Source organism: Carassius auratus, chromosome 27, assembly GCF_003368295.1.
Source record: "Carassius auratus strain Wakin chromosome 27, ASM336829v1, whole genome shotgun sequence".
NCBI lineage: Eukaryota > Metazoa > Chordata > Actinopteri > Cypriniformes > Cyprinidae > Carassius > Carassius auratus.
This window is the reverse complement of record NC_039269.1, coordinates 19,718,274-19,743,909: the sequence shown is the minus strand read 5'-3', so window position 1 is coordinate 19,743,909 and position 25,636 is coordinate 19,718,274. Positions and strand designations below refer to the sequence as shown.

Here is a 25,636-nt window from a genome sequence, read left to right as displayed (position 1 = left end):
TTTGAGGGTCATGTTAAACATGTCATGTCAAGGTTTTGTGACCCTGGACACCTCAGGGTGATCATGCTACAGGCTTTATACATTTGTCTGGCAAGTGACTGCTGTGATGTTTGTATGACATGGAGGTTACAGAACTTGTCAGTTCTAAAACATGAACCTGTGAAGATAAACATCTGTCATGCTTATGGGATAAACAATATTACTTTTTTCAGGTAATTTAGTAGTGAAGGAAGGTGTCAAACTTTCATATTGTATAAAAACAAACTAAAAATTAAACCAACAGTGTATAAAATATAGTATCAAAAAATAAGTTAATTAAAAAAGTTAAAAAGATTAATTATAAATAACTTTTTACAATGAATCTATTATCAGTTTGAAATACATTGAATTAATTATCTTTCAATCAATTTCTCTTTTATTTTAAGGACCTAGTTTTCCTTATGTATTAATTTGAAGATAAACATAGTTTATTAGACGTATCTAATATTTCTTGCTGCAAAAACTTTGGAATTATGCCCAAGATAACTAATTTAATATGAGCTGTTTTGTTATTATTGTTCTCCCAAAATTTGCAATGTCTGTAGCAATAAATGATAAATAAATAAGCATACAAAAGACTATATATTTATAACTACGCTGCCATTCAAAATGGGTCTGGAAAGATTTTGAATGTTTTTTTATTATTATTTAGTTTCTTATGCTCATCAAGGCTGTATCTATTTGATCAAAAATACTGAAATTGTTTTTTGAAAGAATATTGTCATTTAAAATAGCAGTTTTCCATTTTAATTTACTTTAAAATATAATTTATTTCTGTGAAGCAGAGCTGATTTTTCAGCATCATTACTCCAGTCTTCAGTGTCACATGACACTGTCAGGTAAGTACATTTTTTTCTTTCTTTTTTTCAGTATTTTTAAATGGACAGAAACTGATAGTAAAGACTTATATTGTTAGAAAAGTTCTTTTTAACTTTTTATTCATCAAATAATTATCACAGGTTCCAAGAAAATATTAAGCAGCTCAACACTTTCAACAGTGATAATAAATTAGCACATTAGAATAATTTTTTAAAGAATCATGTGGCACTAAAACCTGGCTGAAGAAAATTATATATATATATTAAATTATATAAGTATATTAAAATAGGTAACCAATTTTAGAAATTGCAATAATATTTCTCAATATTAAAATTTTTTCAGTATTTTTGATCAAATAAATACCACCTTGATGAGCATAAGACACATCCATAAAAAAAATTATTTAGTTTATTTGATAAAACGGTTAACTATATACAAAAGAAAACAATACTGGAATTGTACCTCTGATGCTTTAAAAAAAGGCAGTGGGACATGTGGAAAGGACCTATGTTTAATTTGCAAGAATGAAATCCTAGCCTACTAATTTCCTCTAGAAGTTGAAAGTGGTTCCTGTATTGCTTATATAAATGTTGACCATTCACTGCAGCTTCCGTTTGGGACCATGTGCACACGGGCCGTTGTGTACATTTCAGTGTGGGTGTGTTTTCTTGAGTGCCTTTGTATCTATAGCGGTGCTGAGTTGTCAGAATCGTGGTGGGAGGCCGCTGTGAGTGATCTGTTGGGTAGCTGAGTGCTCTCCGACTGCTTTTGTAATTATAATGCGTTTTGTGTCGATTCCCGTCATACTGCATTCCCTCCCCTTTGTCTCTGCGAAAGCCTCTTGACAGAGTTCATATCCATTATGAAAATATCATAAGCTTCTCCTCGGCCCACACAAAGCTTCTCGACAGAGTCCCGCCGTCTCACTCATGCTGTGGAAATCTTCATCTTCTAAAGTGCGGGAAATCAAAGAACGGACGTTTTCCTTCGTGACTGTCATTCAGTGGCTCTGTTCACAATGGCCTCATTCAGGAAAGGCCTCCGACTAAACAGTGCCAAACTAAATTAGAGAGAGAAAAGTGTGAGGGAGAGAGATAGAGGGCTACCGGTCACTAGAGCTACTGGTCCGTCGCCAACTGTCCCGAGCGTCTACCTCCCAGAGAGAGCTGACACACTGAATAACCCCGAGGGAGGCTGCCGTCACCCGGGGAACAGCGGAGTCTACAGGCAGAGACACAGACGATGGGCTTGAGGGGTTTGGATGAATCGTCCGTTGTTGTGGGCAGCAGGCGGTGATTCGTGGTCACAGCAGACTGTGAACGAAGCCAAAAAGGTGTAGACAAAACAGAGAATAAAAGACGTTCTTTGATGTTTTTGTGTAAAATAATTTAACTATAGAAAAAGAATGCAAGTAACTTTTTTTTAGCTGGCATGTGTGCAAAAATGGGTTGGCATGCTTATAGAGATATCTTTATCGAAAGATAATGATTTTTTTAGGTTGCTTTTAATACTTGATAGTTTGATAAATCCCTACCCAGCAGTGATCTCTAGGCCTTTACTGCCCCTCAGTGGTATTTTCACATTTGTACAGCAGAGGGCGCCCTTTGTCAAGGACTCCTACTCTATTTCACAGCTTGATTAATAATGTGTAATGTGAATCTTGATACTGACGTTTTATTTACTTTCCTGCCAGCATTATGCTAGTGTCACACTGACATGATTTAACAGGCCCTTTTGTGTGTGAAATTTTTTGTGGCAGTAATACAGTGCTTTGGAATCACTGTCCTTCCTATATTTTACTCAAAATTGGGCTTTCCTCATCCACTCGATTTCATTTGTAGAAAAGAGATGCTTTTAAATTCACAACTAGAAGTTCCCTCAGTTCATTCTGACCATCGGCGGAAATTATTCATTTTGATTTAGTAGTTTGATTTGAGTAAGTTCTGTTAACACACTTTGATTAGGCCTAATTATTTCTAAAAATGCATTTATAGCATTTTCTTTAAATACCTAACCTAACAGATCTTTGGCAAGAAAGATGCACACTACACAATTATTCAAAAGATTCAATTAGAAAAATATGAATATAGAAAGCATTCATTAAATTGAGACAATAAAGACGTTAAGGATGTTACTGTACAAAATATTTTTTCAAATAAATTCTTAAAGTTAGAATTTTTTCATTACAGGAATAAATAATTTTTTTTAAATCTATTGGAATATAAATGTATTATTATTATTATTTTTTTAATTATCTATATAAAAATAAAAATGCACACAATGAATGGTGATTGTAGAAAGCAAAAGCCGAATCCCAGATATTTTGGGCGATTTAGAAATCCCAGCTGGCAACAACATTAAGTGGTCCACCAGGAAAAAATAAAACAATAAAATGGTACGAAGTGTATAATATCCCTCCTTACAGGTAACTGTGCGTAAGTTATTTGCAGGTTGATTTCTCCGAACGCAGCTGCGGATCTGTGACAGTCAAAATATTGCTCTGTTTGTTTAATCTTAACCAGACTGGCACAACCAATGGCATCCATCTGGGGCGGGACTATCTGTTTGGTTAGCCAATGGCAGACGGAGAAAATAATTTAGTTGTTTTTGGTGACACAAGTTACACACTTCAGGTTTAAGTATACCTCTGCTATAAGATGAAAATCACTTTCCATTGCAGGTCCTCTCCTCATGGGCTCAACCTTCCTACAATATGTTTCTCAGCCCTATCATAAACACGTGATAACACCAGGCCTTTGGAGAGCGTGTGCCCACTTGACCTCACTGCAGGGACGGCCAAGTGATGTTTACTTTTACTTCACACTCATAGTGTTTATATAAATCAAAACACCGCAGGTACAGTTGCTGGGCGGGAGGTTTCAGATTAAAGCATTAGCACAGACACACACCCAACAATATAAAAAATAAAATAAAATGACCTAATGCTTTCCCACCCACAACACCCTTTTTAATCCACACCAGCCCGACTCGCACGCTGTTATTGTACCTCAGACTGGCCTCAGACAGTGTAATGAAATCTTTTTAAGATCCTTGTAGGATCAGAAGTGAAATGGTTAAATGGTTCTCTGGCTAAGACGGTTGTTTTTACATAGCTGAGTTGAACAGAAGAGTGCTCATTGTTAGGAAACTTAAACCATTGGCATGGCATGACAGGTTCATTCGGTCTCTCTCTCTGTGTCTCTCGCTCACTTTCTGTCTCTCTCTGGCTGTGTCATGAGTCTTAGAGCGCTCCTAAATAGCAACAAGTAAGCATGTGGCCAGAACGGGCTGCAGAAACTCTCAACAGGACATGAGGATAGAGAGAGAGAGGGTTAGAGGGGGAGTGAAAGAGGACTGAAGCCGTCCCCTCCTCAACACACTCGCAATGTTGAGTGCTTTATACTTCATACGAAGCTTCTTTAAGGTAAGAGTGCTTTAGCTTGTTTCATAGCTCTGTGTTGGTTACAGACTGTCGGAACAGATTAACATCACACTGTCATTGTTGTTAGTTATGGCATTCGGTTAATTTTCATTTGAAGCTGTTCTTAATAGGTTATCTTGCAACTTTGCTTCTTGGAAAGAGGACAGCCTTGAGTTCAAAGGAACATTTTTGACATATTTGCTTTGGTGGAAGATATGCTTTAGAAGTTTTAGATTAAAAATGTCATAGCAGATAATATATGCATGTCAGGATCTGATACATTTGCGTTTATTCATTGCAATGATATTAAGTTTGCACTTTTTGGATTATTGATTCTTTTAGTATCAAACAAAGATGTTTTGTGTGCGTGTGTGTGTGTGTGTCAAATGTCTGACAAATTTCCTATAATGGTAGTTTGGTTGTATCCTTTGGCTTGTTTCTTGAGATCACATATGTCTTTGATTAAATGAAGGACGGCTAGATCACCGCCTGGACTTTCTCCCACTGAGTCAGTGAAGCTTCACCAACGGCTGCTTTAGTGTGTGTGAGTGGACTCGCGCAGTTAGGAGGCAGTATTGGCAGTGTCTTCAGTGTTGCCATGGATTTGGGGAGGTGCTGGTTTAAGAAAATGGTTTTCAGGGGCACAACAAGGCAAGTAGTATTTCAGCTTGAGGAGGTTCAAACTTAACTTATATAAGAGAGAGAGCAAGAGTGTCCAGCCAGCTGAATTTACAGTTATTGTCACTGCCGAGGTGGAAGCCTTTTGACATGCTGCCATCGGCCTCCAGTGAGTCACTGTGTGCGGAAAACTTTGGTCACTTGCAATGTTCCTTTTTTAAAATACACATTCATCCATACAAAATTCTACAAAAATCTAAAGAAATATGTGCCAAGACATGTACTGTATGTTTGGTCACACTTTATTTTAAGGTCCAATTCTAGCTATTAACAAACCATTAACTATGACTTTTGGCTCAATAAACTCCCAATTTGCTGCATATTAATAGTTAGCAATGTAGTTGTTAAGTTTAGGTATTGGGTAGGATTAGGAATGTAGAATGTGGTTATGTAGAATATGTGCATTATATTTAATAAACAGCCAATATGTTAATAATAGACATGCTAATAAGCAACTAGTTAATAGTGAGAATTGGTCCCTATACTAAAGTGTTACTAACATTTTAGAATAGGGACCAAGTCTACAAATTCAGTTTGGAGCCACAATATGAAAAATGTGCTGAATTCAATGTATAAATGCCATTGCATTTGTTTTACAGAGTTTGAAACATACTTTGCAAAATATTTTACAAAAACTTTAAATACTAAAACATGGACTCGTAAGCAATTCTCTTAAAATAAATAAATCTTAAAACAAATATTTAAATGAATGAATTTTTTTCATTGTTTGGAATTGCATTGGATGCAGTTATGGATGTCTAACATTTTGGAATAAAATTACAGACTCCTTACATTCGTTGCTAGCATTTTATGTATCCTAAATCCACATGATTACTAAACACTTACTAAATAAATTATTGTCACAATTTAGAATTTTGGCATCAATCAATCAATAAATCAATCAACCAATCAGTCAGTAGACAGAAAAATGACAATATTGACAATATTCCGTTTACAAGTGATATTTATTTATTATTTTTTCTTTTTCTTCAAATCATAATTCTTATTTTAACTTTTATCTTAATTGTGATTTAGATACCATTCAAAATGACTTGACTTGACATTTGGAAAACATTCCATTCAAAAATGAAAATTCTTTAAAAAAAAAAAAAGTCATTTACTCACCTCTATGATGTTGCAAACATGTATGACCTTCTTACTTCTGGTGAACACAATAGATATTTAGAGTTTTCTGAAAAATGTCTCAGTGTTTTCTCCATACAATAGAAGTCAAATTGTAATGAAAACTGTTTGGCTACCAACATTTTGCAAAATATCTTTCTTTGTGTTTCACAGAAGAAAGAACGTCATACAGGTTTGGAGCGAAATGACAGTGAAGAAATGATGAAAGATCAATCCCTTTAAGTGTTTAAATATTTCTTGGAGCCACTGTATATCATGTCTATTTCTTAAACTGCTAGAAAAGCAAACAAAGCTGGTTTCAAGGAATGTTGAAATGTGCCATGTACAGTAGATCTAGCCATCTGACCCACAGGCCATACACTTACAGATGCATTCCCAGATAGCAAAATACCTGAGCCCCAGATCAGGCCCACACCTCACTCCTTCATTTTGGCACTTGGGTGGTCCACTCCTGTTTGCCAGATTTGGCCCACAAGCAAGCCATAAGAAGGCCCAGTGTCAGTCATGAATAAACCAAATAAAGCAGACCTGGTTTAAATCTGGGCCACATTGATTTTAATTCTGGCCCAGATCCAACACCTTTCCTCAGCCCACATACTGTGAAGAATGATATGACATTTTGGAGGGCCACTCCTGTTTGCCAGATTTGGGCCACAAGCAAGCCATAGGAAGGCCGCATTTGGTTTACAACCTGATTAGCCTTTGTCGATAATGCCACATTATTACCAAAGTTGGCAAAGATTGGCACTATTTGGGCCATAATCACTGTTTACCACATGGACCACTTTAGGTTCACATTCAGAATACACATTGCCGTCAACACAACAACTTTACCTACAGAGGCCCACATGTTATTAGATACATTTGAGTCATTTTTGCTGTTTTACATCTGTTTACCACTTCATGCTTTTATCCATTTTGCCCTGGTCATAAGAAGGCCACAGTGCCATATCATTGCCTTAAGTGCTCTCTGGGTTGTAATAAAATATGTGTGTCCCGAAGCAGGACTGCAGTTGCAGCTCAGTTTAAGCGCAGTGCCGTGTGTCTTACTCAGCTCTTCCAGCAGCCTCATCTGTGATGTAAGAACCTCTCGTCGAGGGGCATTGTCAAATCGCCCATATGCCATGCACAGCATGAGTCAGATTATGGTTGTGAATTTATGCATCTCCACAGCCTGGCTCTCTCTGAAAGAGATTCTTATTCTTGTCTTTTTTGCATGGGAATGTAGGCAGTTTATACATGTGCTCAGTTCAGCCATAATTTTGTCGACATAAGCAATCAACAGCTTAATCAATCAGTTGTCAAACTTCATGCTATGAACATAAACTGCCTTGACTTTTGGCCTTTTATTTCTCTATGCCACCAGCTGAAACTAAAGCCGTGAAACAGCACTTTTCCCAAACAATACCGTTTTCAAGGGAAGAGCAATGTGACAGAGGATCCGTCTCAATCTGCTCTACCACCAGGAATAACAGTGATCAGGTTGCACATGAATGGGAGTTGTTTTTCCCATCTGTGTTTTCTTGGGGCAGTTTGATTATCCGGTTTCTCTTTGAATCACAGTATTTTGGCATGTCAGAGCTAAACATGAGTGAAGGTATGGGTGTGGATACATGTGTTAGCACGCATGTTGTTGTTAGGGACTGATAGAAGTGTGTGTGTGTGTGTGTGTTTGTGTGTGCTCCAGGCCCCCAATCCTTCTGATACACAGGTTTGAGAATGCCGATTACATACCACACTCAGTTACTCAATACATCGGCTTCTATTACATTTGGCCTGACAGGGAAATAGACGGACAAAATAATTTAAGAAAAAACAGTGGAACAGTGCAAGACTTATGTGCTTCATTAAGCAAAACATTTAGTGAAATTTGAGTCTTGTGGCATGTGACAAGGAAACTCAAAAGAAGTGTCTTTTAATTCAAGCAGACAACATACCAAAAGATTTTACGTAGCATTTTTCAGTAGCTTATGTGGCCTTTCCAAACAATCTGGTTTATAGTATGACATGACAGCAAGAACTTATTGTGAACATACGAAGAAAAGTCACAGCTTAGGATTTTGTTATGTAAAGCCCTAATGGCGTTTAATTGTCCCACAATGATGAATTTTCTGTATCTTCCTGCATTCTCATAATGTTTATAATAGATGTGGACAGATTTTCTATTTCCCCAGAGAAGAGACAAGACAAGACCATTCAGACACAGAGAATGAGTGCGATTAGCAGGACAGGAATGTAAACCTACTCCAAGAGGCTACGAGTTACCTAGTGTGAAGTAGAGGCGTTGTAGCCCCCCGTCCCGGACCCCAGCCTGTGCTTTTCTTAATAGATGGTCCACGATATTTGTCCATAAGATCTCTGTGGTCATTTTAAACATTACCTCTATAGCTTAGTCAGATTTTACATACATATATACAGTAATTGGATGATTTAAAACAAGTATTGTGTGAAATCTGTTCAGTGGTTCTTGAGATCGTAGGTCATACACTCAGAAAAACGGCACAAAGCTGTCACTTTAGGTACTAAAATGTACTTTAAAATACTATTATATATATTTAAGGTACTAATATTTACCATTTAGTGGTAAGAAGGTACAAAGTTGTATCTGTTATACCTGTGTTTTGTTTTGCATACAGTATTTAGCATTTAGCAATGGTTCAATGGATGTGTTGTTGTGTGCAAGTTATGTCCCTTGTGTTTTGGCGATTGTGACTGTTTAGATTATGCAACCACTGATAAAGTATATATCATTCTGTTTGGTAAACAAACTTCTGCCGATTAGAATGGACGAGAGAGATTAGGGAGCCGTGGCATGAGTTTACAGGGCAAAGGCTGTTTCCCTGTGCATTTTTCTTCTGTGTCTCTTTGAGAGTTATCAGAGCAGGGCTTTAAATTCTGTCTCTCAGCAGGGGAGCATTGCATAAGATGCTCATCACCTCATTAGGAGCAAGAAACCACTTGTTATTTGGTCCGCTGATTCAACACGCAGTGGCCTTTATCTGGGATCCCTAATAGTTTAGAGAAATTGCGGGGATGAGGGTGTATTTAACCGCTCGTGCTTCAGTGCATCATGAGGGATTTCAGATAATATGATAATCAGATTTGGAAAGGAATAAACAGACTGGGAGATTACGTTCCGCTTTTAGACCCCTATGAGAAAAGTCTGACTTAAGGTAAATCAAATGAAAAGCATTGGTTGTAAATCACATGGTCTTCATGCATAGTGAACTCTACAAAAAAAAATAAAAAAGTGATATAAGTAATTTTAACATGTTTTGTGGTTGTCAAAATGCAAGCAGAGTTGAAAATGGCCGATCTCAGAAAAACAACATTCCTTAAGTCTCTGTTTTTTTGTTGTCACTGAAATCTCTGAATTAGATTGATCTCAACAGTAGCACTGACCTTCACTCTCTGTCAGACAGTGTGCACATCTTCTGAAAATGTATGCTTAGTATGCAAGTCTGCACGTACACATTTTATAAACTTGTCAAATAAATTTCAATTCAATTCAATTCAATTCAAAGTGTGATGTGCATGAGACTGATCTGATTTATGGAGCCAGTGTGTTGCATGCTGCTTCCGCAGGTCTTCATTCAGTAGATCAAGCTGAATTATATGCTTACTAATGATAAGAGTGTAAATGTGCAGTTGAAAAGCCTCAAATGCTCTACAATCTGATCTAGACTTATGATTTAGAGTGCCGATCATGTTTATAATACTTTGGCAATGAAATAAGGAGCCTCATACCTGCAGATCCTGCACTTTAAAGCTAAATATGCAATGATAGAAGATATAACCTTATGCAAATAAACAAATATAGTTCACTTGACTTAATTTGATTGTTTAATTGCGGGTCTAAGATGTTAACCAATGCAAATACAGTCTCAAGGCTGTTGGATCCAGTGTTTTTGAATGAATGAGTGTTTTTAAAACATTAAGAAGGATATTGTATGAAATAGCATGGCCTGTGGTGTTTTTGGAGAGAGCTTTGTTTATAGCTGTTTGTCTGATCTGAAGTCAGCTGATTTAGTTGGCACAGGGAAGATCTCAGTTGTGTGTGCACCTGCTCTAAATCACCACAACCACTTCTTATGCACAGCAGTGCTCATGAAGGCTCCACTAAACTTGGAAAACTAAAGCTATTAAATATATCCACTGGGTTTTATTTCAGATGCATTTCAGCTAAAATTATTTCTAAAGCAAACATTTATGCAAAGACATCTTACTATTTGACTATTACTTCAAATCCCGTGTGATGAGATCTGATGAGAGAGCTGGTAGAAGGTATGGTCTTAGATGACCTCATCATTATACATAAAGTCTCACATACAGTGCTGTGAAAAGGCTTTTACCCCCTCCTTTTTTATTTATTTTTAAAATATATTTGTCATGCTTTAAAATAAATTGATCATTAAACAAATTTTAATATTACACAAAGATAATGCAAGTATTTACAAAATGCAAGTTTTTAAATGATAATTTCATTTATTAAGGGATAAAAGCTGTCCAAACCTACCTGGCCCTACGTGAAAAAGTAATTGCCCCCTACTGTTAAATCATGGAAGAACTGTGATTTAGCACATTATTTTAGAAAGCTGAGTTATATTTCACTAGCCACACCCAGACCTGTTGAATCAAGAAATCACTTAAATAGAACCTGTCTGACAAAGTGAAGCATGCTTAAAGAGCAACACATTATGCTGCGATCTAAAAAAAATAAAAGAACAGCTGAGAAACAAAATTATTGACATGTATCAGTCTGGAAAATGTTCTAAAGCCATTTCTAAGGCTTTGGGACTCCAGCGAACCATGGTCAGAGCCATTATCCACAAATGGAGAAAACTTAGAACAGTGTTAAACCTCCCCAGGAGTGGCTGCTCTACCAAAAATTACTCCAAGAGTGCAACAAAAACTCATCCAGGAGGACATAAAAGAACTTCTAAAGAACTGCAGGCCTCACTTGCCTCGATTAAGGACAGTGTTCATGATTCAACAATAAGAAAGAGAATACGCAAAAACGGCATCCATGGGAGATTTCCAAGGCAAAAACCAATGCTGACCAAAAAGAACACAAAGGCTCGTCTCACATTTGCCAAAGAATATCTCTGAATATATATCTTACATCTGGCATAAAACCAAAACAGCATTTCATAAAAAGAACATTATACAAACAGTCAAACATGATGGTAGTAGTGTGATGGTCTGGGGCTGCTTTGGAGCTTCAGGACCTGGATGACTTGCCATAATTGATGGAACCATGATTTCTGAACTTTATCAGATAATCCTGAGGAAGAATGTCCGGCCATCAGTTTGTGACCTCTAACTCAAGTGCACTTAGGTTATGCAGCAGGACAATGATCACAATCACACCAGCGAGTCCACCTCTAAATGTCTTTAAAAATAGTAAAAAAAAATAATAAAAAAATATATTAAGGTTTTGAAGTGGCCAAGTCAACGTCTGAAATCCTCCATTGTGACTTAATTAAAACAATTCTGCAAAGAAGAGTGGGCCAAATTCTTCCACAGCGATGAAAGTCTCATTGCCAGTTATCGAAAATGCTTGATTGCAATTGTTGCTTCAAGTGGTGGCACAACCAGTTATTAGATTTAGGGGCAAATTACTTCTTCACATAGTGCCATGCAGCTTTTTTTCTGTAATAAATCAAACCATGTTTTAAAAACTGCATTTTGTATTTACTTGCATTATCTTTGTGTAAAATAAAAGTTTTACATGAGGATATGAATCTTTTAAGTTTGACAAATATGAAAAAAAAGTGCAAAAACTACTACTACTACTAATAGCAGCCTTTCATGGTATTCAAGGATATCTTACAAAAAAAAGTCAGTAAAACACAATGTAAGATAAAGTAGACCTAGACCCAACAAGAACCAGACCCAACACTGACCCCTGTGGAACGCAGTGAGTATCTGAAACTGGTTCAGATTGAACAAACTGTATTTTAATCACTTTAAATACGATGAAAATCAAAGAAGTACAATACATGATAACACTGAATGACAGTGTCGAATGTGGCACTAATGTCTAAAAGAATACATTTGATGGATTTTATGTAGGGGTGCTCCGATCAAGATCGGCCGATCGTAAATGCGCATCTTGTCAGTAAAGCTTCTTGTTTACACAGAGCCGTTGTTAACTGAGAAGATGCGCAAATAAACGCTGAAAATGAACGTGGATTTGCGCAGCTTCTCAGTTAACAACAGCTCTGTGTAGTAACAGCTGCTCTATGTGAAATCACGCACCTGATGGAATTTACCGCTGATTAGAAAACCGGCTTTACTGACGAAATGCGCATAACGATCGGCCGATCGTGATCGGTGCAGCCCTAATTTGATGGCATATGACCTTCATTATGTTAGATCGGCTTCTGGTGCTCCTCGCCCTTAGAAATAAGAACAACCCTCATGTGGGGCACGTGTAACTTACCCAAAATTATCACCTATTCTGAAAATATTTAGTGGACAAATAATTTTCACTCAGAAATGGTAATAAACTTCAAAGTAACCAAGTAACGTTACATGTGAATTTTGAAGTAGACATCATTGCATGTGTGCAGATCATCAGAGAGGCCAACCACAGAGAGGTAAACACACACAAACACGTGTGTGTTTACCTCTCTGTGGTTGGCCTCTCTGATGGGATGAGCTCATGCTCACATTGGGATAGCAGCAGGATCCTGTGATTCCAGCACTTCAGTGTGGCAGCCTGATCTGATGCACCCTGTACCTCCTCCTGAACCACAGACACCTCCTGATTTTAAAACCACCTTCCCCTGAAATCAAACCACTGCTCCTGAATCATCAGTCCTCATAAATCTAAACTGAGGAGGTTTATAATGCCTGGAGAAAGACATTGTTAGCAATCTCAATGTCTTGGCTGATGGTTTTATTGTTGTATTCTAATGTACAATGTGTACATACTGTAAATAGATGCATAAATAAAACAATGACAAAGAGAGGATGTTGCTTCCAAAACTTTGTCAAAATGCACAGCCAGTTTTCCCCTTTAATAATTATTAAAACACTGTTACATTGACACATGACCTTAACACTGCATGTGCAAGAGTAAACAGTATGTTGATGTTTTATTTGCATGTAGTCAGGGTTAGAGGAAGCAGACACTCAGTCTGGACTGTTCCTGCACCCATGAGGAATGATGTAAGCAAAAGCACGCTGAGCTCACTGTGTATTCTCAGTGTATCTCATTAGTGAGCGCTCTCTCTCTCTCTCTCTTTTATAGTGTTGTTCCAGTGACTTTAAAGGGATACTCCACCCCAAAATTAAAATGTTGTCCTTAATCACTTAACCCCATGTCATTCCAAACCCGTAAAAGCTTTGTTTGTCTTCGCAACACAATTTAAGATATTTTGGATGAAAACCGGTAGGCTTGTTGCTGTCCCATTGCCTGCCAAGTAAAATACACTGTCAAGGTCCAGAAAAGTATGAAAGACATTGTCAGAATAGTACATCTGCCGTCAGCAAAAGGCTATACGAAACATCTAGCCAATACAGCAGATGGTGGTGCAGCTTTTTTTGGTCGGACTAAATGACAATAAAGACTTTTATAAAAGATTTGTTTTTCAAATAAATGCTGTTCTTTCAAACTTCCTATTCAACAGAGTATCCTGAGAAATGACATCATGTTTAACACAAAAATATTAAGTAGCACAAATGTTTTGACCGTTTATATAATAATACAGTAATATTCGTTAACCACTACTAATAAATGTTTTTGAACACAAAGTCAGCATATTACAATATTTTCTGAAAGATTATGACATGCGACACTAAAGACTGGTGTGATGGCTGCATAAAATTTTAGCTTTGACAAAATAAAAGCAGTAAAAATGTCACTAATCACAGACTTTTAAATAGTGGTGTATTTGATTGAGAATTTCTGTTGCTCAGTACTCTATATTGTGATCTATAAAAAGATTAGACATTATACTCAAGTAACAGAAAATGATGACTCACTATCAGAGTTGAGCATCTTTGCAAAATTGCTCAAGCTTGCTGTTGAATTTGTGAACTTTGTGGTTCAAAATTGGTGTGAGCTCTGGGATTTGCTCTGGGACTGCTTCAACTACATTCAGCTACATGGAGTACATTAATGTCTTTATTTTTTGAGAAATATTATTAGATGGCTTTTGCTGTAATTTTCAGATTCTTCATGTTTCTGAATGCTTTGCTGGAAGAGAACTTTACAGATCATTGGATATTCATGACCTATCATACCTGTACATCATATATTCATGAATTGTATGTAAGCTAGACAGTAACTATACTGTAGTTTTGTAAAAGTCCTTTTCGTTTTAATAGATCCTTTAGTTTTCTTTGATATACTTGGGGTCGAAAACTTTTTTGACATGAAGTAACTATAAATAAATGAATGTGAAAAATATACCAAAGTTCTGAAATTACCCCTATATATATTAAATTTTCTTGGTGAAAAAATATTAACCAAGCTGAAGGACTGTAAATATTTTTAACAGGCGTGACACCATGGAGTGGGTCAAGTGGCTATAAGTGTCATCAGAAGTCCCATGTACATGATCACGTGTGTTCTTTTTGGCTCTGTCTTTTCATTTTTACCTCATATGTCTACTGTATATACCGTATATTCATGCTTGAACACAAACCCAACCCTCCCATCGTCCTGTACAACCTACGACGTAGTGTTAAGATGTTAAGCCATTTAAAGAACTCAACTGTAATCAATTTGGCAAAACAAGCTCTGGTTCCTGAATGGGGTCAGATGACGTTGTGTTGTTGGCTGAGGCCAATGTGGACAGGTTTTATTCTTGGCTAATGCTGAACCCCTATGTGCTCTGTCACAGTTTGACACTGATATTTTGTTATTTGAGTATTTGGCTCTTACTGATCCCTGTATGTTTGCTCTAAGCTGGATGGAGGCACAAATGTCTTCTCTGGTGCAAGTTCCCATACCTTTCCACATCCTGCTGACTAGTGCTGCACGATTAATCGCATACGATTGTCATGCATGTCTAGTCAGTAAAGCTGGTTCTGTGATTAGTACTAAACATCCATTACCTGCTTTCAAATGGAGTGGCATTTACTATACAGAGCCATATTTTGCTGACAAGCTGCACAATACCACGTCATAATCGCAGATGAACCACATGTGGTTATGAACGCGATATTGCGTAGCTTGTCAGCAAACTACGGATCTGTGTAGTAAGTGCCGCTCCATTTGAAAGCAGGTGATGGACATTTAATGCTAATCACAGAACCGGCTTTACTGATGAGACACACATGACAATCACATGCGATTAATCGTGTAGCCCTACTATGAGTGGATCTCAAGGGGTCAAATCTTTTCCCCTTAAGCATGGTCCAGTTAGTCCCTAATGGTAGATTTTGTAACCACACTATCTGGCTACAAATGCCCTTTTCTCTATTGACTGCAATATATTGTGTTATTTACTGTATGTGCAGTCTGTTGTATTGCTGTAATTTACTTTTTATTAGCTTTTTTGGTCAGTAGTCAATTTTTGTTCCTCTGTTGCTTGTGCTAATAGGATGTTAATGGTTCATGGAATCTGTTGTGCTCTCATGTGTTCGTTACATTTTCATCTGTTCATCATCATGTACAATTTTGTTTGTGGGAAAAGGATTCCTTAAAACAAATGAGCTAATGGATCAGATGCTTCATATAAGCAAATGCTTTCTAAAGAGCCTTGATTTGTAGCTGTATGAAGCAGGACATGGTTAGGTGACACATTAGTTCCAGGTGTGAGGGGAAAGAGTTCAAGAGTAATTAAATGATTATCATACCTCTGTGGGTACCTTCACAAACATATGTTCTTCTTTAGAGTTAAATCGATTGCAGACAAAAAAAAGAAGACTCAACAAATTGAGTAAAATTTTTTTAATTGCCTCAGATGTCAGTTATAAACTGTTTACTTTAAGAAAAATAAAGTCCTCTTTGTTAAGAACAGCAAAATAACTTACATACTATCTTTGTCCTTTTAGGCCCCAGCTTTAGAGGATTCTGGAAGTGAGGCAGCCTGTCTGGATGATGGGGAGTCTCCGCGGGAGGAGCATGGAGAGCAACAGGACCACCAGGAATGGTGTGAGCCAGTTTCTGAAGCAGCACAGGACACAAAAGAGAAATATTTTGACACACACTCACTGTACAGTGACACTTTCTCTGGCTTGAGTCATGAAACTGAGGACTGCTGCAGGACACCGCTCAACTCTGTGGGTCATCTGGACTTACACTCATCTTCGGTTAGAAGGAGAGATCCCTCTTCTTCGAATCAGGCTGACAGTCTCAGTAGAACAGAGGACCGAGAACAATTGCAAAAGCAGACTGAAAATATGGGGATCATGTACATGGGAGTTGATGGCACTGGAATGTCTGAAGCTAAGGGTGCTCCGGAATGTGAGGAGGTTTTCGGCAATTTTCCAGCGGGACCTGGAGTTGATTCTTCTTCAAGGAATGACCAATCCTACATCGTAACACCCCTACTGGCCTTAGAGAACGCTGTAGAACCACAAGCACTCACTGAGCCATGTGCTAATGACTCATTATTGACCTTAACAGACTGTGATGGAGCCAAGTCTCAGTTTGCTGACACTTTTGAGGGAAGATCGAAATGGGATCAAATTAACAAAAATATCACAGACACTCAGTCAGGACACAATGAGCCACGGATACAGTTCATAACCTCAAGTGAGAAGAAATTACAGAAAAATGATATTGACAGTAGTAACACTGAAGTACAGTTGATTTCGAATGCATCTATTGCAAATCTTTCTGTATACGAGTCTGTATCAGTTGAGAAGCCTATTGAACAGGAATTTGAGGAGTCAACAAAACCCAGCCAACCACAGCCCTCAGTAGAGCACAGCCAATCACAACCCTCATTAGATCACAGCACATCACAGCCCTCTGTAGAGCACAGCCAATCACAGCCCTCAGTAGAGCACAGCCAATCACAACCCTCATTAGATCACAGAACATCACAGCCCTCTGTAGAGCACAGCCAATCACAGCCCCTAATAGAGCACAGCAAATCACAGGCGTCAACAGAACATAACCAAACACAGGATTCTGTAGAATGCAGCCAATCACGGAATTCAGCAGAACACAGCCAATCACAGTCCCCAACAGTAGACAGGCCATCACAAGGTTTTTTTGAACACAGCCAATCACAGAATTCAGTAGAACACAGGCAATTACTAGACTCAATAGAACACAGTCAGTCACAGGATTCAGTAGAATGTAGGCAATCACAGAATTTAGTAGAAGACAGCCAATCACAAGACTCAGTAGAACATAGTCACTTAAAAGATTTTGTAGAATGCAGTCAATCACTGTATTCAGTAGAACACAGGCACTCACAAGACTCAACAGAACACAGCCAGTCACAGAGTTCAGAAGACGTGCTATCCCAAAATTTCATCAAACAAAGCCAATCACAGACTCCAGTAGAACACACCAAATCACAGGATTCTGTAAAATGCAGTCAATCACAGAATTCAGTAGAACCCAACCAATCACAGGACTCAGTAGAATACAGCCAGTCACAGAGCTCAGTAGAAGACATGCTATCCCAAAATGTAATCAACAACAACAAATCACAAGACCCACTGGCCTCTCTACAATTCACCCAGTCACAGGATTCTGTAGAACTTAGCCCATCAAATGATTCTGTAGAATGCATCCAATCACAGGATTCATTAGAAAACAGTCAGTCACATACTACATCAGAACACACTCAGTTACAGTATTCTATAGAATGTAGCCAATCACAAAATTCCATACAAAACAGAAAATCACAGGATTTAACAGAGCAAAACCAATTACAGAACACCATAGTGTACAGCCAATCACAAACTCCAGTGGAACATGGCCAATCAAAAACTCCTTTGGAACACAGCCAATCACAAGCTTCAGTGGAACACAGCCAATCACAAACTTCAGTGGAACACAGCCAATCACAGCTTGATTCCATTAAGGCAAATTCTATGAACACCCGGTGGACTGTGACAGAGTACGACTCTGGTTTAATTTCAAACACAGCGGCTCTTTATGAAAAGGGACAATTAGAACAGGACTGTGTGGACGCATGCATAAATTGTGAAGTCAGTCAATCATTGAAAACATCTGGAAGGCTTTCATTATACGATAGTGACAGAGAACTCGATTTGAACTTTGAAAAGAATAACAGTCCAAATTTTAAAAAGCAGAATTTAAATGACACCCCACCTGTTGTTTCTGAATGCGAGTCTTTTGCAGCTGAGAGAGCTTTCTCAAATGTGCCTAATACAACTTCTGCTGGAGTGTCAGATTCCCTGAATCAGCATGTGATCAATGACCGGACCTCCGAACAATCAGATCTGCAGACCAGACCTCATTACGGTCAACAGAATTTCCCAGTTTTACAAATGCACACTGAAAAAAAGGATTACTCAGATAGTAGTTATCACATGGACAGTCATTGCTTAGAGGACATTGTTTCAGAGGAACATGAGCCTGAGGCAGATTTTTATGAAACTAGCATAATTAACTTTAACACACAGAGTAAATTCACTGAAGCACAAGTGTATGTTAAGAGTAAAACTTTTGAAACCAATGATGGTGACATTTTAGAAGGAACGATGAAGAATAGCAAAACACGTCACATTATTAAAGGGTACCAGAAAGAATGCACAATAGTTCCCTCGATAGAACAGTCAGTAATTTACTCTGATAGTTCGGGATGCATAGAATACACTAGGCCTAAGTCACCAAGTGTCGTGTGTCCTGACATTAAGACAGCTGAATCTGAAGGGTGTCCTGTAGACAGTCCTGTCGAATCTCTGGCTAGTCTGTTTGAGATTTCGGATGACAAATCTCAAGTTAGCCCCACAGATGTTTGCCTTGGGCTCAGTGATGGCCTTCATATGAACTGTAAACAAGTAGCACATCGCGTTATAGAATATAAAGAGACCTCCAAACAATTTAATCGACCTGACACCCTGTCTGACAAACAAGCAAGACAAAACAAGTCAGTTGAAACAATTGAGCCAGTTGTTGATATTTTGTCTAGTGCATGCACTGATCCTTTCACAAATACCCAATCCCCTTTTGATTATTCCCAGCTGAACAGTAGAAACAATGAATACAGCTCAGACACAAATAATAATATTAAAGCCATTCATTTTGAAGAGTGTGCCTCAGGTGAACAGATCTCTTTGCCTAATTCTTTGCAAAAATACAGCAGGTTTAGTATCAATGCTGGATCTTTAGTCTCAAAAGGTGGTGATCGCAAAGACAATGCCCTTCCTTTTCAGGCTACTCCCTTTAAAGTACCTGAAATGAAGTCTGCAATTGACAGAAAAGATAATGTTGCTAGACCCTCTGCATTCAACGGATTCAGCAGCCATAGAGATCCTATACTAAAGCAGCTCTGTGATTGCTGTGGTGGAAAGGAGTGCCAGCTGCACTCATCTGCAGTGGAAGGAGACCAGACAGCAGGAGGATTTCAGTTCAAGGGCACAGACGGCATCAGTCAGAGCAGATCTGCAGTGTTGCAAACCTCGAGTCCCTCACACACAGATGACAAATGCAACACACACGGAGAGGTTAATGCAGACTCTACAAACTGTGAATTTTCACATATTGGCCATTTGCTTGCACACAAACATCCGGAGCCCGTCCAAGAGAAAAACATATTACCACTGAGTGGCTCACTTAAGGTCGATGATACTTATTCATCGGAAAACATGGAGAGAAAGCTTGAAACTTTCACGGCTAGCTCTCCTGAAAGCACTGATTCAACACGTGAAACTTCTGATCCTCTTTGTAAGCGATCCTTGCAACTGTGCAACGCTGAGATCGAAGGCGCATTTGTTACATGTTGCCGTATTTTACCCATCACTAATTTAGAGGCCATTTTAGAGTCAGACCGTTCACCAGAGAGCTCATTTGTGATCGAAAATGGACTGGGGGAGCAACAGGAAGCAAGTCCATCATCAGAAGGTGGATTTAGTGAGGAATGGGGCTCTTGTGATGACATCACAAACCGCCCACATGCGAACATTTCTGCCATGTGTACAAAAGCCAACATAGCCACTGTCATGAATGAACAATATGCTGGAGAAACAATTAGCTCTTTATCAAATGGTTTTGATAGCAGTGATGGTAATAGTGTTTCCAGTTTTGTGTCACAAGACCTTGACTCCAGTACCAACAGTGAAGAGACAGAGGACAGCACTCAGTCAACATCTAGTCTTCGCAGCTCGGCAAGAAATAAGAGAACCCAGTCAGGAAAGGGATCTGTGTTTTCCGTTTTTTCTCGAATGCCCTCATTCCGTAAGATTAAACGAGAACACAAAGCCAATAGCAAGGTTGATCCAGAAATTAAGGAAACCAATGAGGAAGGAGATGAACAGGGTGAGTTCAAAAGGTTGCCCACACATAACAATTCCATCCCTTCACTGTACAAGACCTCTATTTCTCAAAGTACAGATCATCTTACAGACATTACAGAGTTTGTTGACAACTCCAATGATGATATTTTTGAAAAAGCGTTTGCTTTAAATATGCAGAATAGAGACAAACAGACACAATCCCAAAAGTTGTATCAGCAGCACAAAGATGGAGATGCACTGAATTTTAGAGTCTCCGCAATGCCAGAGGGATTGCAACAAAAAAGAAGCAAGAGTACCGATAACTTAAACTTGCGCATGAAGCTGGCAATGGCTCACAAGTCCCTGTCTAGCCTGTTTGAGTCCAGATATCCTGAGAGGGACAACCAGGAGCAGATTGCACAGCCAGAAAACGAGGAGGTAAAAACCAAGCAGTCCTGGAGGAAGTCGAAACGGTCTAAGGAAGCGGAACTTTTCAAAAGAACTCTATCGGTTCCGGGGATGGTCTGTGACAGGTCCATACATCAGAGCCATATCGATTGTGCCTTCTGTGCTCCTCAGAACAGGTCCAGACTCAATAGCTCACCAGCTTCCCAAAAGAGTTTGAGGAACACGTGTCATTCTGATTCACAGAGTTTGAAATCTGGTCCTCAGGAACAGTCTGAAGACAGAAAATATATAGAAGGAGGTGAGCTGCCTTGTGCTCCTTACTCAGATTCTGACCAGATCTCAGAAGATGGCTTCGAGTCCATTGTAGAGGATAGGTCGCAATCACCCGTACACCCAACTGTTTTTGCACTTGTAAACCAGATGTCACCTACCTGGACCAGATCTTTAAGCTGTTTTGAGACCACTGATACACCAACGAGGCCCATGAGCCCTAAACCTCACAGTCCTGGCCTGGGCTGGACACAACGGAGAAGCTTCCGTTATCCCTCGAGATCTGTTGCATCTTCTCTTTGCTCGCTCGGTCAAGGAGTGAGCACTGACGGTATCTCCGATCCACCTCAGAGACCGACGTCTCTGAAACCAAGGACAGCGCAACTCACAACAACCCACTCTTTTGATTCTGAATCCTTACTAGAGGACAGCAGTTCAGACAGCCAGTCGCAAAATAGCCTGAATTCTGCATCCCTGAACAACAAACCAGAGGTAAGTCAAAGTCAATTGAAGTTTATGATGTTAGGAGAGCATTAATGTGTCCTTTAAACATTTTGGATGCGATTGCTATGTGATTTTTAACTTTCTATATTTAGCTTTGCTGTTTGTATAGGAAGTCTACTTAAGTTTGATTTTTCCCAAGGCTGTTCATACGTCAAAGCAAAAGTGGATTGTTAAGGTGCTTTCTGGAATTGGCCTGGATTAGCCAGCATATTACAAGGGGTGTTATATGTTTAAGTCACAATATTTCTCAAAGGTAGTGCCATCTAGTGGCTGACAAGGAGCATTTATGATCACATTGTCTACCCTTTTAAAAAGTGTGGCCTACAGTGCAAAAAATATTTAAAGATTTTTTTTGTTCTCAAGTAACACATAATTTTAAGGGTGGTTTTCATAGATTTAATCTTGAATATAAGTGCATTTTGCATTGGTAGATATTTTCCATTGAAAGTTAAGGGTTGGTAAGATTTTAAAATGTTTTTTGAAATAAGTATCTTAAGCTCACTGCATTTATTTGATAAAATATACAGTTCATACAGTAATATTGTGAAATATCACAATAAGATATTTTAAAATGTAGTAATTTATTAACGTGATGGCAAAGCTCAATTTTTAGCAGCCATTACTCTTCAGTTTCAGACGATCCTAGTAATTATTCTAAGATGCAGATTTGGTGCTTATGAAATGTTTCTTATTATGCTCAGTGTTAAAAACATTTGTGCTGCTTAATATTTTTGTAGAAACGATGATACATTGTTTTTCAGGATTCTTAGCAAAAGAACACCATTTATATGAAAGCGAAATCATGTTTTTAAAAGCATCTTTGCTGAATAAAAGTATTTTTTTCCCTAAAAGGTCTTACTGACCCCAAACATTTGTTATTTTATGTACTAATCTGCAAGTGCAGGCAAAAAACACATGTATTAGGCATATATTCAACAGACTAATAATGTAAAAAAAGAAAAGAAAAAAAATGCAGTGTAAATATCTTGCTAATGTTTACTTTTAAATTCTTAACATTATTAAAAGTCAAAATATGACTAAATTCATCCCTTAGTGGAAATCCATGGAAAGACATGTACGTGTACTGTACAATAACCACCTAAATTTGCACTCAAAGCATGTACAGCACAGTACTGAGCCAGCCATCCAGTCAGAAGAGAGAAGACAACAGGGAAGTGCATGTGTGCTTCGGATGAAGTCCAGACAGCAGGGTAAAGCTGCACCCAGACCCATCTCAGACCTCTACGGCTGGACCGTGTCTCTTCAGGGCATCAGGGAGGTGGCGCTTGATCTGGAGAGGAAGAGCAATCCGACCGAAACACGTCGGCGTTCATGCTCATGTGAAACATTGACTGATGTGGAGAACATCCATAGAAAGACGCTTAACATGCGGCGAAGTTTGCGTCAGCTTAGCACACCAACATCTCAGAAGCACGAGAAAGTAAGGAACTCGTCAAAAATGGAGAACAGCCTGACCATCAGAATCTCCCACTGCACCTTTTCTTCTCTTCTTCTGCTTTCTTTCTGTTTTGTGCTCCTGGAGTCATTCCCTTGTAGTGCCTTTTAGGATTTCCAGTTTCTGTTCCGTTTCTTGTTATTTGCCTGAATGCACAAACACCTGGCTGAACACTTCCACCATTTACGATGCCTTTTAGAAATATCAAATGAGCTTATGGATTTGAGTCATTTAAAATGATTAAAACCAATTGCATTAATTTACAGTTTTTCCTCAGTACATGTACACAGTACAATACGTACTGACTATAGTATTATATTTAATAATAATAAATAACAGTGCTTTTCATCATAAATAAATATAAATATACATATACATCTTTTATATTGAATTTTGATTTATAATTAACAATATTAATATAATATTATAGTAATATATACTGTTTTGTCAGTGTTTTTCATTATAAACTGTATATACATATAGTAAATAGTATGTAGTAGAGTAAAAAATATTATTTACCTTTTATTATTATTCATGATATATACTTATATCTCATCCATAGGTGCGCGCTAGACTTTCCCTCACTTCTCCAGAGCAGTTCCCCTCTGTTCCTCTCAAAGACCACTTTTTCTCCCAGAGCACACCTGTTGGACTGGATTTTTTGGGCTGGCCTCACTGTGCATCATTTTCAGGTATGGAACATTGGCATTTAAACCTTCTATATATTGCACCACAATCTTTTATTGTAGTACAAAGTATGTATATTGACTTCCTAAATCTTTCCCTTAAGTCTTGGTGTACTTTATTGTCCTCCAGGGGGCAATGGTTACCGTCATTTTGCAACCTTTGATAACCCTCTGTGAGTTATTTATAGTTCTGTTTGTGACAGTCTGAGCTCGCAGACGTCTTTGATGCAAATTTATAGTCTTTCATCTTCAGACACTAACCCGTTTGCGTTAAGATACCTGACCATAAACCTGAGGAGTTCCTTGCTCAGCTGCAGTCACAAACAAACAGTACATCTGTGCTGAGAGATGAATTCCACCTACAGCGTGTGAATTCTTAAGAAGAAGCTTTATTCAGTCTTGTGTGCACGTAGCGGGAGCACAGAGGCTATCTTTGTGCAGTAATGCATGGAGCTCAAAGGCCCCCAGTGCTGATCCTCTCTCTTTCTGCCAAACAATCCTGCTGATTATTTCTCACCCACTCACTGGCGCCAGGCCTTCTCTCGCTCGCTCTCTGAGTGTAGAGGTAGACCTGGCATGGGTTGATAACCCCCACTCTTACATATGCTCACATACGCACACTTTTAAAAGGAGACTTTTATTTAGGAAATTGAGTAGAGCGTCTCAATAGAAGTGTAAGCTACTATGAGATGGGCTTTGGCTGACCTTGAGTCGGCTGTTTCTTGTTTGCCTGCTGTTATGAGCATTATGTTTCTAAGATCATCATGAAACCCTGACTAAATCTGAGCCAGTTATACATTAAAGTGTGCATTTTCTTTTTCCAGAATCTCTGATCTGAACTGAGGTTCTTGATCTTTTTTTTACTGTTGTTCTGTTTCATTTTTATATTCATATTCCTCCCACTGTTACTGTTTTATTGCTGTGACATGCTCTGTATTTTTCAAGACCTCTGTAAATGCCTTGCCTTATTCTTATTATATATGGATTCCTATGAGGAGAAAGAAACAATGACCTCATTTTGCCCCTTGCTGACATCATGCCCACTCTACGACCTTTCTGTACGCCGCATGACAAGCCAATGCAGCATTCCTATTGAGGTTATGCTAATGTAGAACTCGAGTTTTAGTTTGTAGTTTTAGTTCAGGAGTGCTTCATGAGAGAACTTAACACCGATACATGCTTCTCTCCACAGAATTGAATCTCAGCACACCAGCACAAGAGGAACGTGGACAGGTCCCCCCTCTGGGTGAGTTTACTCCTTCTGAACCACAGTATGAGCTGGACAATGCTTGGAGATATTGAAGGGACATTTAAACCTGTTTGTTTGACCTGTTTGCATCTGTGGCTGCTGGGTTGAACGCATTTTCTCAGCTTGTGCGTTTTTATGAATTCTAATATGGGGATTATATTGTGCTATTTTATTCTCTGGCCAATAGTCAAATTGGATTTTTAAGTGTGTGTGATTTAAACTGAGGGTTTGATGTCATATTTGATCTCTGAATATGAAGATCTCCTTGCAAGAGCATCTTTTTTTCTATAAATACAGCTATGTATTTGGTTCTCTTATAAATACTTTATATTTATTAGAGAAAAATAGTTACCGTGATGTTGTTGTTGTTATTTACAATGGTTGTGTCAATATTTTCTTTTCTTTCTCTATATTAAATATTATTATTTATAATAATATAATTCATATAATAATACATTTTACAATAAAATCATATTAAGTAAGTTTCATATTACTACTACTATTCATAATAATAATAATAATAATAATAATAATAACAAATATAATAATACAAATAATAATAAATAATAATAGTACAATATTAC

General features: G+C 38.2%; 1 protein-coding gene across 6 annotated transcripts in view; it reads left to right on the top strand.

The window, feature by feature from the left end:
* LOC113045774 (rho guanine nucleotide exchange factor 4-like) overlaps positions 1-25,636 on the top strand; it is a 77,081-nt gene that overhangs the window by 22,850 nt on the left and 28,595 nt on the right. For 4 of the 6 annotated variants that reach the window (XM_026206416.1, XM_026206415.1, XM_026206414.1 and 1 more), the window contains 4 exons: positions 16,112-21,649; positions 22,779-23,102; positions 23,680-23,809; positions 24,996-25,049. In XM_026206416.1, coding sequence (XP_026062201.1) covers positions 16,112-21,649; positions 22,779-23,102; positions 23,680-23,809; positions 24,996-25,049 — 6,046 coding nt within the window. Of the gene's footprint in view, positions 1-4,029; positions 4,283-16,111; positions 21,650-22,778; positions 23,103-23,679; positions 23,810-24,995; positions 25,050-25,636 lie in introns of those variants that run through there. The other 2 variants (XM_026206417.1, XM_026206420.1) reach the window with 2 other exon arrangements.